The following is a 13,307-nucleotide window of genomic DNA, read 5'->3' as shown; positions in this document are numbered from 1 at the left end:
TATATCAATCAAGTAGATTGTTCGGCCGGTTTACGTTGACATCGCATCACATAATCACATCGGCCGATTTCATCTTTCACCACCTTCATCTTCATCTCCTTGTTGAGATACAAACCTGGTATATATAGCATGTCAAGATGGGGAGGGGGCACAGGGGATCACTACCCCTATTTACCTCCTCATCCGGCTCTGCATACAGAACTCGACCTCGACATCATGCCCATAGCGATCCCCCTTGACACCTTGTCCATCCACCCACTCCCTCTTAAAAAGGTCATTCCCTTTCCACCTCGTATATCGAAAGATCCTTTACCCGTTGATATCATACGTCGGATATCCTCCAATCTCGCTCAAGATGGGTATCTCGGAACGGTAGCACGTATACATAGTTGCTCGAAAGAGGTATACACCGCTATCACGCCTATACTCTACGAATCACTTCACATCAAGAAGGGTAGATCAGATCATCTACTGTCAGTTGTCCCTCTGCAAGACCCTGTTGTCAATAGCGTACAACATGATCCACTCGTTGATGATACCTTCTTCACCTTGTCAGAGTCAACCACCCGACGCTTAGCGGCTTTCCAACATGTTCGTCACTTGATCATCCACTCATTACCCTCTGATATCCTCTCCAATCAATTCTCGACATCCATCGAATCGTTATCATCATTAGCATTTCCCAAATTATCCTCTGTCCAATTGCTCCCCACAGCTACCGACGAAATCCGTTCCTGGTCCCCACCGACGTACGATCGACCTCGTAATCCCCCTTTCCTCGAGACCCTCGTTACCACCTGTCAACCCACCCAATTATGTATATCATTCCCTATCGTGTTATCTGAGAATTGGGAATTACATCGTGATTTGACCGTGTCAGGTCAGTATCAATTCATCTCACGTATCGCCAAACTACATCAAGATGGATTATGGAAGGATAGTCTGAAAGTATTCAACGTCCATAATATCGTTCATCAGGTTTTACCTTCTTTACCCAGCGTGATCAACAACTATCATTTCGGATCGCATATCACAGGGTCTATCACTCGACCAATCATTCATCCACCAGGTGTCCAATCGGTGTATATACCAGGTATTCAGTGGTCCTATAGGGCATGGCAAATTGGTAAATTGATCAAAAACCTGTTCCCATCCGGTACTACCAACGCACCTGAGATAATCCAAAAGACAAGATGGAACTTTATCAATGTCAAAGGACATATCTTGACCAAGATGTTCAGAGATGATGACGATGAATCTGGAGTGGGTCACGATGAAGTGATGGATCTGATCAGGAACGCGGTGAAAGTTGGATTACCACAGGATTTACCACTCAGAGAAGGGTTTGATAAAGAGTTGGTGAATGACGTTTTGGATGCTATCGCGTATGAGGATAAAGGGGAGTGTGAGGTCTGTCACTGTGAGTGAAACTTTCTTTCGTACCTTCTCTTATCGAAACCAAGGACCGGTATATCGCGCTATCTGTCTATTGCACATAAGTCTCACTTGTTCACCTTTTGACCACGTTGAGGTCTTTCTTGACTTGCGATGGGCTGACCCTTGTCATTCCCATCTTTAGCCTCACCCCGATCCGTCCCTCAGGTATCGGACATCCGTGATATCTCTTGACATTGTGACGAGTGTGGGAAGTACCATACCGACCGTTATGTGCCCTCTGAATGTAAAAGATGGGATGAAATGTATTACACGAGGGTGTTACCAATAGATATCCGATGGATACCACGAGACAAGCACGACAACGGAGCTTAGATCTTGATAGAATAGCATGGATTTAGCATAGTCATAATGAGGAAGACACCTTCATATCACAATACCATCATAGCAGAACCATGCATCTTTTATAGTCAGTCATACGAACGATTCTGTAGTCTTTCCAAATCGTATTTACTTGCACTGGGTGGTCCACGGTGAACTGGATGACTGGTATTGAGGAGGAACTTAGGGGAAATGGTATAGCTTATTGAAGGTAAATCAGCAGACCAACATCCTTGCACTCTGTTGTGTCACTAATGATACTGGTCATGTACACTAGAGAGTGGGAGTCTTGCTGCCGTCGTCGGTCGGTGAATCAGATGAAAGGACAGCACAAGACGAGAAAATCATCCTGTAAATCCCTGTGTCCTTCGTTCCATGACATGATGGGCAAGAATTTTGGTCGCTATAGATATTTCGTCTTTCCCTACCTGCTTGCATAAGGCTCTTCAGAATGCATACAAGGTGGGCATAGTGCCCTTGAAGATGAATGGTAGTGAGATGAATATCTGAATAATCTGTGTATACGCCACAATCGAATCGAGTGCAAGTGATCGTCATCTGTTGAATCCAAAAAAAAGTTGGATGTGAGTGACCATTTCCCTTTTTTCCCCTTTCTTCTCGTCCAACCTTCTTCTTCATTCTGCATTATCAGCCATACGTATCGAACCAAACCATGTCGGAAGAGCACAATGAGATGCATAGCAGCCTGTCAGAGATCATCACAGGTGTAGAATCAAATGTAGCTTCAACCTCCTCTTCAGCATCATCTTCTTCCTTCAACGATGATATAACTCCTTTCCCTTCTCCCGTGCTATCCGCCACTTCCCTAGCAGGCTTGTCATGTGAGTGATCTTCTCTTGCAGTAGTAGGATGTAGCTTATTAGGTGTCTTCGACCTCATAGTATCCTCCGATGGTGAATTGGAACCGGAAGTAGACGATTCAAAGATCGTAACCGAGGAAGACAAGCAGAAGGCATTAGAGTTGAAAGCAGAGGCTAACAAGGCTTTTGGAGGTGAGTGAGACCATCCCAGATCAATATGTCGTACGACCAATGTAAGGTAGTCTAGCTAAGTGAGGTATCATATCTCAGCAAAGGATTTCAACAAGTCTATTGACCTGTACACTCAAGCGATAGCTCTCAACCCTAAAGATAGTACATTCTGGAATAATAGAGCAATGAGTAAGGCCAAGATGGAGGAACATGGTGCTGCTATAGCGGATGCTAGTGAGTCTGGCTTGTTGCCCTTGTAGTCACCATTATCTGTTTGATCTCAGTCCCTCAACTGATCGCATGCTGAATGTTCACTCTGCTTCCTCAACGCTTAGCCAAAGCGATTGAGCTTAACCCCAATTACTCCAAGGCGTACTTCAGACGTGGTCAATCTTACCTTGCCATTCTCAGACCCACGGACGCTGTACCAGACTTCAAGAAGGCCATCTCGGTCGATCCGACGAATAAAGCTGCAAGAGAACAGTTGCAGTTGACAGTGAAGCTGATCAGGAAGATCGAGTTTGAAAAGGTGAGTCGATCATACCTGGTCTGGTCACATCAAATTGCGGTAGACACGGAAGTCATGGAAGATATGGAGGTATATTACATCGATGTCCCTTATCGTAGTCATCGTGTTTGCAATATGAAACCTGAAGTATCCGGTTGAGATATAACGCTGACCCTTACCCACTCCCAAGGCTATATCAGTTGGTGAAACCGAAACGGCCTCTTCCAAATGTCTTTCCCTGATTTCCTCCGGAGCATGTACACTCGATATCAACACCGCCAAACCTGATTTCCCACTGCCTATCATCCCCAGCGACCCCAACGGTCGATATAAGCCTACAGAGGAATTCGTAAAAGGGATGATCGAGTCATTTAAGAATGGTGGGAAAGTACCTAAACGAATAGCCTGGGAGATCATTCTGGGTTGTAGGAATGTGATAGAGAAGGAGAGTACGTTGGTGGAGATCAGTATACCGAAGGGAGTGACGTGTGATATCATTGGAGATAGTGAGTTGAGCTCTTCTTTCCCTTCTGCATTTCGCCTTCCGACGCTGATCTATGCCATCAGCTCATGGTCAATTCTTCGATGTACATAATTTACTGTCTATGACTACACATCCTAGCGAGTCTCACTACATGATCTTCAACGGTAAGTCAGTCTTTCCAGAGTGATATAGAGCACCGCAGCTGATATCGCCCGTAAAAGGTGATCTCGTCGATCGTGGATCATGGTCCGTGGAAGTCGCTCTCACTGTATTTGCATACAAATGGTTATACCCGGATTATGTATTCATAAATCGTGGTAATCACGAAACTAATGGTAAGATGCTTAAGACAATGTAGATTGTGATCTACTTCCGGCTGATCATTGATTACCTATATTTTGCAGATATGAACAAAGTGTACGGATTTGAGGGAGAATGTAAAGCCAAATTGGGAGAGATGACTTTCAAGTTGTTTGCGGACGTTTTCACTTCGTGTGAGTCATCACAGTCAATGTACCCTGACACAACACTTGCAATTTGACGATACTGACTACTTCAATGCACTTTCAGTACCCCTCGCCGTCCTTGTGTCTGCTACCCAGCCACCCGCATCACCCAGATCAGAAGGATCTCAGCCTGCGATACTATCGGAAGGGAAAAGGAGGTTCTTCGTCTGCCATGGTGGTCCACCCGTCAGTAAAGATGGAGTGACACTGGATGAGGTTCGAAAGATAGATAGATTCGGTAGACAACCTGGACAAGAAGGTATCATGTGTGAGGTAAGTACGATTTCACGCTGTATGATATTTCTTCATGCGGATTACGGCTGATTGAACGGATGAAATGTTCTCCCCCCATACAGATGCTATGGACAGACCCTCAAGAACCCAACGGTCGTGGTCCCTCTAAGAGGGGTGTTGGATTAGGGTTTGGCCCTGATGTTACCAAGAGATGGTGTGAATTGAACAAAATAACGGCTGTCATACGGTCTCATGAAGTGAGGGCGGATGGTTATGCTATTGAACATGATGGACTGTGTATAACTGTTTTCAGTTGTCCCAACTATTGTGATTCGACTGGCAACAAGGTAAGCATATATCTCATCCTCTTCCTATGTGACAGATGGGCAGAGCTCACTTTTCACTCATCGCCTCCTAGGCCGCATACATCCGAATGCAATCGAATGGATCGTTATCATACCATCAGTTCGACGCCGTCCCTCATCCCGATGTCAAGCCCATGGCATACAGTTCCGGGTTCAACCTTGGAGGGTTCTAGTTGTAGGACTGCTGTAGTGCATTCATTCATGGATTGCTATATATCTATGCATGGTCTTGATGAGATGCATCTCATCTGCATCTCCATATGGCTGTATGCTACGTCATAACCCCCCTATGCCATGTGCCACACTCGGTGTATCGTGTATCCTAGATTCAGGGTAACAGCCCACTGGTCACTGTCACTGCGTTGTCATTGACTGACTGTCTATATATATATATATATCATCATCATCATCCTCATCTATGTCCTCATCCATCTCATCTATCTGATGGAGACACCCACGTTGTATTCCTACCCTGTAACACCTAGATACTCACTCGCCCTCCCATCATGCAGCCCAACCAATGGCAGCAACAGCAGTTCTCATACCCTTCCTTCCAGCAACCCCAACCGACCGGTGCACCACAAGGTCAAGGTGGGTTCGGCGGTAACAATGTCAACCCTTCTTTCCTCTCCACCCAGCCTACAGGATATCCAGGTCAGCAGCAGCAACTACAACCCATGCAGACTGGATATCAACCCCAACAACCTCAACGGACAGGTATGATGGGTGGGATTAGTCAAGGTAATACCGGCAACAACTATTCATTCCTCAATCAGCCACCTCCTTCCAACTCATCGTTCCGATCCAACAATCTCACCTCTCAGATGACTGGATATCCCGGTGGGGGAGCTAGTGGCCTCATGTCGCAGCAGACAGGATATCAACCCTCTGGTCTGATGTCTCAACCTACCGGTGCATCGGGATTGCTCTCTCAACCCACTGGATTGATGTCACAGCCTACTGGTATGGGTATGGGAATGGGTAGATTACAACCTCAAGCTACCGGTCTACCACACGATCCGAGATTACAGCAGATGATGCAGAGCTTCATGCCATCGAATATTAGTCAGGTGGGCAATACCATATCTCCTTTACTTTGGGGTTTACTGACAATCTATCCGTTGTAGCCCTTCGCACCGTCCGGGTTACCTCAATTCAATCAACCACAATCCCAACAACCACTCACCCAATCATTCCAATCTCTCTTACAGAACCCATCGGTCAATACACCTAAAGTACCTTGGACTCTATCTAGACAAGAGAAGAAGGATTATGATCAGATCTTTAGAGCTTGGGATACCAAAGGGGATGGGTTCATCTCCGGTGAGATGGCCAGGGAAGTGTTCGGACAAAGTGGGCTGGATCAGGATAACTTGATGAAAATCTGGTATGTCCAGCTTCTCGATCGCTTCCAAATCATCCGAAGCAGGCTTTGAACTGACTTACCTGTGGTATATCGTAGGAACCTATCGGACAAGGATAACAGAGGCAAACTCAACTTGCCTGAATTCCACGTTGCGATGGGTTTGATCTACAGAGGTGAGTCAATTCGATCTTATCCACATCGATAACTCTTGCTAGACCTATAAGAGCCGAACGCTGACTCGTGCCTTTCTTTCCTAGCCCTCAATGGAAACACTATCCCTGATGTTCTTCCCGAAGAACTTGTCCCCGCTTCCATGAGAGATATCGATACCACCGTCAACTTCATGAAGGATCTCTTGAAACACGAAGCATCCAGTCGATCCAACGCTTCTTCGCCTGGTTACGGAGGTAACAGTCCAGCTCCGACAGGTGCATCGAAAGACGCGTTGATGTACAAGCATTCTGATGAACGACCGTCCACCTACAAGCCTTCGTCAAGACATCTAGATAGGAAGTCGGTCAGATACGCTGGGGAAGATCCTGATGCTGAACTGAAAGATATCAGACGTAAACTCGAAAACACTTCTACCTTCTTAGAAAAATCCGCTGAGAAAAGTATTGAAGATGAAGAATTAGAAGAAGAGACTGAAGCTCTTCACTATAGAGTCAAGAGAATTCAAGAAGATATTGAATACACTTCCAAAGGTAGACGTACAGTTGAGAAAGATGAGGAGAGAAGAAAGCTCGAGAGGGAATTACTATACTTGATGCATGAGAAATTACCTGAACTCGAACGGAAACAAGAGAGAAGATTGGAAGAAAAAGCTATGGAGGAGAGAGCAGGTGTCAGAAGAAGAGATGAGAGGAATCAGACTCATGGTCGATACGATAACAGGGACAGAGACAGGAATAGGGATGATCATGATAGGTATAGAGGTACTTTCGATAGGGATAGAAGCAGAGAGCGGGATAGATATGACGATCGAGATCGATATGATCGTGATAGGCTAGGTAGTAGGGATAAGGACTATGATCGATATGACCGCGATCGACGAGGGTCATATGAAAGACCTAGATCACCTCCCTCTACCCGGTCACCCCCTCCGGCACCTCCTCCAGCGTCTGTTGCTGCGGCCGCCTCCGCTCCACCACCGCCGCCAGCACCCGCCCAAGCTGCCGCTCCTTCCACCAAGAACATGACTCCCGAAGAGCGAAAGGCTTATATCAGGGAACAAGCTCAGAAGAGGATCAACGATCGACTTCGTGCGCTAGGAGTGGAATCTGCTCCAGCTGAAGAGACGGTGGACACCAGTGTTCAAGATAGGTTGGAGAAGGAGAAGAAAGAAGCAGAGGAGAAATCTAAACAGGCCGAAGCTGAACAAGCTGCTCGAGATGAAGCTAGAAGAAAGAGACTAGCTGAAGCTGGTGGTCCCGCTCGTGAGGAAGAGAAATCCCAGACCTCAGCTCCACCTGCTCCCCCTTCACCTGCTGCACCTCTCAAATCAGCAATGAAAAAGCCGGCCGCCCCTCCACCCCGATCCAAGGTCGCACCTCCCCCACCTACTTCTAGACACCCCTCGACTCCAGCTGCGCCTGCCCCTCCACCATCTGCACCTAAAATAGTCGCCCCTCCCGAAGAAGATCCCGAAGAAGTCGAGTTACGACAGAGGGAAGAAGCCGCTGCCAAGGCCCGAGCTGACCGTAGAGCCAGATTGGAACAGCTTCAGCGAGAAGAAGAGGAAGAACGTAAGCAGGAGGAAGCTTTGTTAGCTGCCAGACAAAATAGAAGCAAAGCACCTAGTCCTGCTGTAATTGCACCTGCAACAGAGTCGGCACCACCTCCCCCCGCTCCACCTGTTCCTCCTGCGCCTGCACCTCCTTCTGAAACATCTTACAATCCATTCCGAAAACCAGGTGCCGCTCCTGGAGCTACCCCATCTCCTGCTGCTCCTGCAGGAGGTTTCAATCCTTTCTTCAAACCCTCTGCAGCTGTTTCCTCTGGCACCGCATCGCCAGCTGCCAAATCTCCTGAACCTGCTGCTTCTGCTCCTCCACCACCCCCGCCTCCAGCGCCTCCCGCTCCACCAGCTCAACCATCCAAGACCGCTTTCAGATCCCCTCCAAGTGAGCCAGAGTGGGAAGACATAACCGAAAAAGAAGCCGACTCCGACGACTCGTCCGACGACGAAACCTTCTCATCTAGAGTGGGTAGACAGGGTCTCGCTCAGGCTCTGTTCGGTAATATTTTGGGATCAGGTGGATCAAGTTCGCCTACCACCTCGAGACCTGGATCTACCACACCTGCTGCACCCGCCGCACCACCAGCACCTAAAGCTCCTTCAGCTGCGTTGTCCAACTTGGGCGGTGGAGATCCCGGTCAATCCAGAGGAGCATTGTTATCGGCCATTCAAGGTGGGGCTAGACTAAAGAAGACTCAGACGGTAGACAAGTCTGGTCCACCAGGTATAGGCAAAGTGATTGGTGATTCTGCTCCACCGTCACATATCAACGAACAACCTCGAGTTGTTTCTCCTCCTCCAGTACCTCACTCTCAAGAACAAGATGACGAGGATGATTTCCAAAGCAGTAGAAATGCGAATAGGCAAAGTGTAGACTGGTATGCTGGTTTGGCGGCTGACTCGACCCACCCTGCCGCTCAACATGCCGAGGAGTCTACATTGACTTCTACAAAAGAGGAAGAGGAGCCGACATCTAATGGTGGATTCGAGCAAGTCAAGGAGAATGGCGGTGAGGCTGATGGTCTGGATGAATTCGATCTATCCAAGAGTGCGTATACTAGTCACTGGATCGATACTTGTCCGACCTCGATCTCCAACGATTCGCTTGATAATACTGATACTCGTTCAAAGTGCTGATTTGCTCTTCGTCATTCTTAGCTCTCCGTGTTCGATCGCTCTACGAATTCGCCGGGACAAGAGATGTCGATCTCAGCTTCAAAGAGGACGTGGTGCTGGAGGCTCACCCGGCCAAAGATGCAAGCAGTGCTTGGTGGTACGGTACATTGGTCAAGGAAGGGAGTAAAGGATGGTTCCCCAAGGATTACGTTGAGGAATTACATGGTGAGTATGAAGTCACGCTTCCATCCATGGTCTTCACGTCAATATCTGACCACTTGTTCCATCAGTCACTCAAGCCAAAGCCTTGTTTGACTATCCCGCGGGCGAGGAAGACCAACTACCATTTACGGAGGGTGATGTACTAGAGATTGTCGATCAATCAGACCAAGATTGGTGGAAGACTGAGAAAGCAGGAGTCATATTCTTGGTACCTGCAAGTTACTTGGAGATTCAAGGTTAGTCATCGATCCCTCGCTCGCTTCATTATGATAATCATATGTTTACGAATAAAAACTTGGCTTTGTACGCAGGCTGAAACTGTATTTGATTTTTGCTCTTTCTTCTTGCTATTTTAATTGCTGTCTATACCCGAAAAATCACGGAAAATCCAAACAAAACACAATATTTCATGTTGGAAAATGATCTGTTATGCACAATAATCACGGTCCGATACTGCACGGTATGGTCTTATTTGCTCACTTGTCCTGAGTAGGCTCGGAATCCGAAGCCAAAGCTCCCACTGACCCTATCCTAGATATCACACCTCCACCTCAAGAACCCATCATCAAAGATACTGATAAAGTTGAACAGCTTGCTCCACAACCTACCCTATCCAGTGCCATACAACCTAGACCCACATCGATGCTATCTGTCACATCTTCAATCGGCAGATCCCCTTCTCTGTTGTCGGACGATGACGATGATTCGTCTTCTTCGGGCGACTCGGTCCTCTCATGGTGGTCATCGGACGAAGAAGGGTCAGACGTGGATGAGGCAGAGAGTGAAGATGAGGAGAAAGAAGCGGAGAGGAAGAGAAGAGAGGAGGATCGACAGAAAATCCTTTCTGCAGCTGGATTGCAGATAAAGAGAGAACCACCACCTATCCCTGGACCAGGTTCTAAAGTGGGTAGGGTCGTTTCGAGACGTAGACCACCACCTGGTGTGCCAGGTAAGAAACGTAGAAAGGCACCTGCTATACCAAGACCTTCACCTGGTCATCCTAGCAAATCCTTACCTGCCATACCTACTTCCGAATCGCCCATCACCAGTCCAACTGGGACAACAACCTCGAAAGAACCTCAAGACGCATATGCACGATACGAAGCTTTCCTCGCCCAATCTCAACGTCCACCTAATTTGAGGGTTGATTCCAGTGCGAGTGGTAGAGCCAGGAGTCAAAGTCTGATACAGAAAGTGACGACCAGTCAAAGTATATCACCTCAACTTACTGGACCTAGCGCTTCTGCTTCTACCTCCAGTGGTAATGTACCTCAACCTCAATCTCCTACTCCTTCAACCGCTCTGTCCTTATCAGGCAGTACCAGCGGCGGGAAAATATCTGGATTTTTCAATAAATTAATGACGAACGCAAATCAACCTCATCATGCTAAACATCCGAGTATCTCTGGACCAATTATCAGCGAAATGATCAGTAGACCCGACACTCCTTCTTCTACCAACGCTAACAATAACGGTGGAGGTACACCAAGTGACTTTGGTAAGACCTGGGGTAGTCTTGTGGAGCCTTCTGTACTGGGAACGATGAGTGATAGAGAGAGGAAGAGGCAGGAGGCTATATTTGAATTCATAGCTACGGAAGCTGGGTACGGAAGGGATCTGCAACTGATTGTAGAGGTGGGTGCAGACTCATTGATTCTTGGCTCATTTCTCAGTAAACTCATCATTTGAACTGTGTCAATACTGTTCGGATTTGACTAATTCATATTGTTCACCTTTTAGGTATTCTACGCATCCCTTATCCCCTTGCTAGATGAGAAATCGTTAGAAACTATTTTTGCGAATATCGAAGATATCTTACTGTTCAACACCTCTTTCCTGAGCTCATTAGAAGATAGACAGAAAAGCTGTAGATTGTATATCGATTGGATTGGTGATATACTGGAGGAGCATCTTGCGAACGCTGATGTCTACACGGTGAGCTACTATGGTCTTGTCTCCGTTTTGTCTCACTCCAAGCGGCTATCATCGAGAACAGTCTTATCCATCGTATTGGTATGGGCACTGAACTAACTTTGAGATATAGACTTATTGTGTGAATCAACCTGCTGCGATCAAGCTCTTACAAACCCTCAGAGAGAGCAATCCCGATCTGGCAGGTCATCTCGCTGTGAGTGCTGTCGAGACCGTTCCTTCGATCAAGCTGATACAATACCTCATAGTCGCTTCGAGAAAACACTCCCACACTTCGAGGACTTGATCTCTCCCACTTCCTTCTCAGTCCTAGTAAATTTCTCTCTCTATATGACCACATTAAAATTCCGATCCTCCTGACTGACTATCTCTCGCTGAATCTGCAGTGCAACGAATCACTCGATACCCCTTATTGATCAAACAGATAATCCACTATACCGATATCCTAGACCCATCGGGTGAACCCAACTCCGATCTTCCTCGAGTCGAGAATGCTTTGAGGATGGTAGAGCACATCGTCGGTCAAATCAATGAGAGTGTGAGAGAGGCTGAAGGTGAGGAGAGGTTGAAGGCTCTAAGTGAGAATTTATGGATTGGCGGAGAGGGGTGAGTTTATCATTGCATTCTCTTCCCCCTCTAATCTCCTCCCGACGTACCATCCTTAGCTTTTCATGTCATTAGTCCCACTCTTCCTGTTTGCCATTCATTGATCTTTGAAGGTTCGGAAAACGAAGCTGACTCCGATGTTGTCTATCCAGCCGTCTCGATCTCACCGCTCCAACAGCCTTGATGGGGCCAAGAAGGTTACTCAAGGAAGGAAAGGTCTCCAAGTCTAAATCAGGCAGGAGATTGACGATGATTCTGTGTAACGATATCATCGTCTTACTGGATGGCCAAGACTTGTATAGGATGGTGAGTTCCTTTCTTTTGCAATCAAATTCACAAACAAGTTGAGCTTAATCGAATCATTTAGCCTTTACCACTACACGAGGTTCAAATCCGACATGGTAGGGATGATACCAGCTTCATCCTGAAAATCGATGCACGAAGAGGTGGAGATACTGTTGCCCTCCGGTAAGCTTATCTGTTCCTTTGGAACAGGTCGCAGATGACAGCTGACTTCATGCACCGAAATAGTGGAGTCAATGCCAGAGAAGTGAAGGATTGGATCCAGTTGATTACAAAAGCTCGGTCTGGCGCTTTGTACGCCAGGGGAGGACGCAAATGATGGTAGACAAAGGCTGGCATGTAGAGTCGTTATGCATTCTCGTACATATGCGATAGATATAGCCCGAAGCAACAACCCGCTGTCAGCGCTGAATCCAATGGGTAAAAGTTTGGGATTTTGTCAGTTGAGCAGACCCTCCGGAGCGCTTGCTGGGAATTAGAGATGATTTCGAATTATCAACTCTCGACTGCTCCGAGGAGTACTTGCGGTAGGTTATGAGAAGACACAGGTTCTTCCGATGGCATTCTCATCCCCATGCATATTACCATGGCGACGAGCTGCAGATTTGCCAAGAAGTCCGGTCGTTTCCGTTCATTCCGCTTGTATCGTGAGCTCGCAATCGAACATCGGCCGAAGGAAACAACTAGAGTCCTGGCGTCTCCGGGGGATGTACAATGCCTGATCAGCATCCGATTGTAGAATGTCGTCTGTTCCAATGCGAAAGCCCTTTGCTCCGGGAAATATCTGAACCAGGACTCATCGTGAGAATATTACTGTCGGGGAGGACAATACCGGAAGAACCAAGAGCTCTCTGTGCAGAAAAGGGTACGAGGGTTCACCAAAATTACGGCGTCCACGTCGTTCCTGCCATCTTTGTTGGTTTATCTGATAACCTTTTCACAGCCCTGAGAGCACGCAGAAACAGCCAGAACATCAGCGTCTTGGCATTCTATAACATTGTTAAGGGAAAAGAATCAATAAAAGTGTGGGCCGGTCATAATCCCACGACTTCTTTTATCTGATAAGACCGGCCGATAAGAAATGTCTCTGTGGCTTGAACCTGAAATCGACCGAAATACTCTACTTCTCATTGATGTCGTTCTCTGCTTCCTTTGGCAC

General features: G+C 47.1%; 3 protein-coding genes across 3 annotated transcripts; all 3 read left to right on the top strand.

The window, feature by feature from the left end:
- Positions 1-129: 129 nt before the first annotated feature.
- I203_101007 (uncharacterized protein) lies at positions 130-1,428 on the top strand (the record flags this gene model as incomplete). The annotated part of the gene is made up of 1 exon (XM_019145967.2): positions 130-1,428. The coding sequence occupies one exon, from the start codon at positions 130-132 to the stop codon at positions 1,426-1,428; it is 1,299 nt and encodes a 432-aa protein (XP_019004526.2).
- Positions 1,429-2,449: 1,021 nt separating this feature from the next.
- Positions 2,450-5,038, top strand: I203_101006 (uncharacterized protein; the record flags this gene model as incomplete). The annotated part of the gene is made up of 11 exons (XM_019145966.1): positions 2,450-2,618; positions 2,679-2,789; positions 2,868-3,002; positions 3,104-3,297; positions 3,467-3,782; positions 3,844-3,924; positions 3,982-4,095; positions 4,165-4,254; positions 4,331-4,539; positions 4,623-4,847; positions 4,919-5,038. 11 exons carry the CDS (start codon positions 2,450-2,452, stop codon positions 5,036-5,038), a joined length of 1,764 nt encoding a protein of 587 aa, XP_019004525.1.
- Positions 5,039-5,371: 333 nt separating this feature from the next.
- I203_101005 (uncharacterized protein) lies at positions 5,372-12,467 on the top strand (the record flags this gene model as incomplete). Its single annotated transcript, XM_065516784.1, has 14 exons — positions 5,372-5,935; positions 5,993-6,252; positions 6,328-6,404; positions 6,489-9,017; positions 9,128-9,310; positions 9,376-9,543; positions 9,801-10,942; positions 11,048-11,242; positions 11,352-11,435; positions 11,488-11,551; positions 11,626-11,845; positions 11,998-12,151; positions 12,213-12,313; positions 12,377-12,467. The coding sequence occupies 14 exons, from the start codon at positions 5,372-5,374 to the stop codon at positions 12,465-12,467; spliced, it is 5,832 nt and encodes a 1,943-aa protein (XP_065373602.1).
- Positions 12,468-13,307: the final 840 nt, after the last annotated feature.

This window comes from Kwoniella mangroviensis (assembly GCF_000507465.2).
Source record: "Kwoniella mangroviensis CBS 8507 chromosome 1 map unlocalized Ctg01, whole genome shotgun sequence".
In the NCBI taxonomy this organism is placed as follows: domain Eukaryota; kingdom Fungi; phylum Basidiomycota; class Tremellomycetes; order Tremellales; family Cryptococcaceae; genus Kwoniella; species Kwoniella mangrovensis.
Note: the sequence above shows the minus strand (reverse complement) of the source record. Positions and strands in the feature narration are given on the sequence as shown.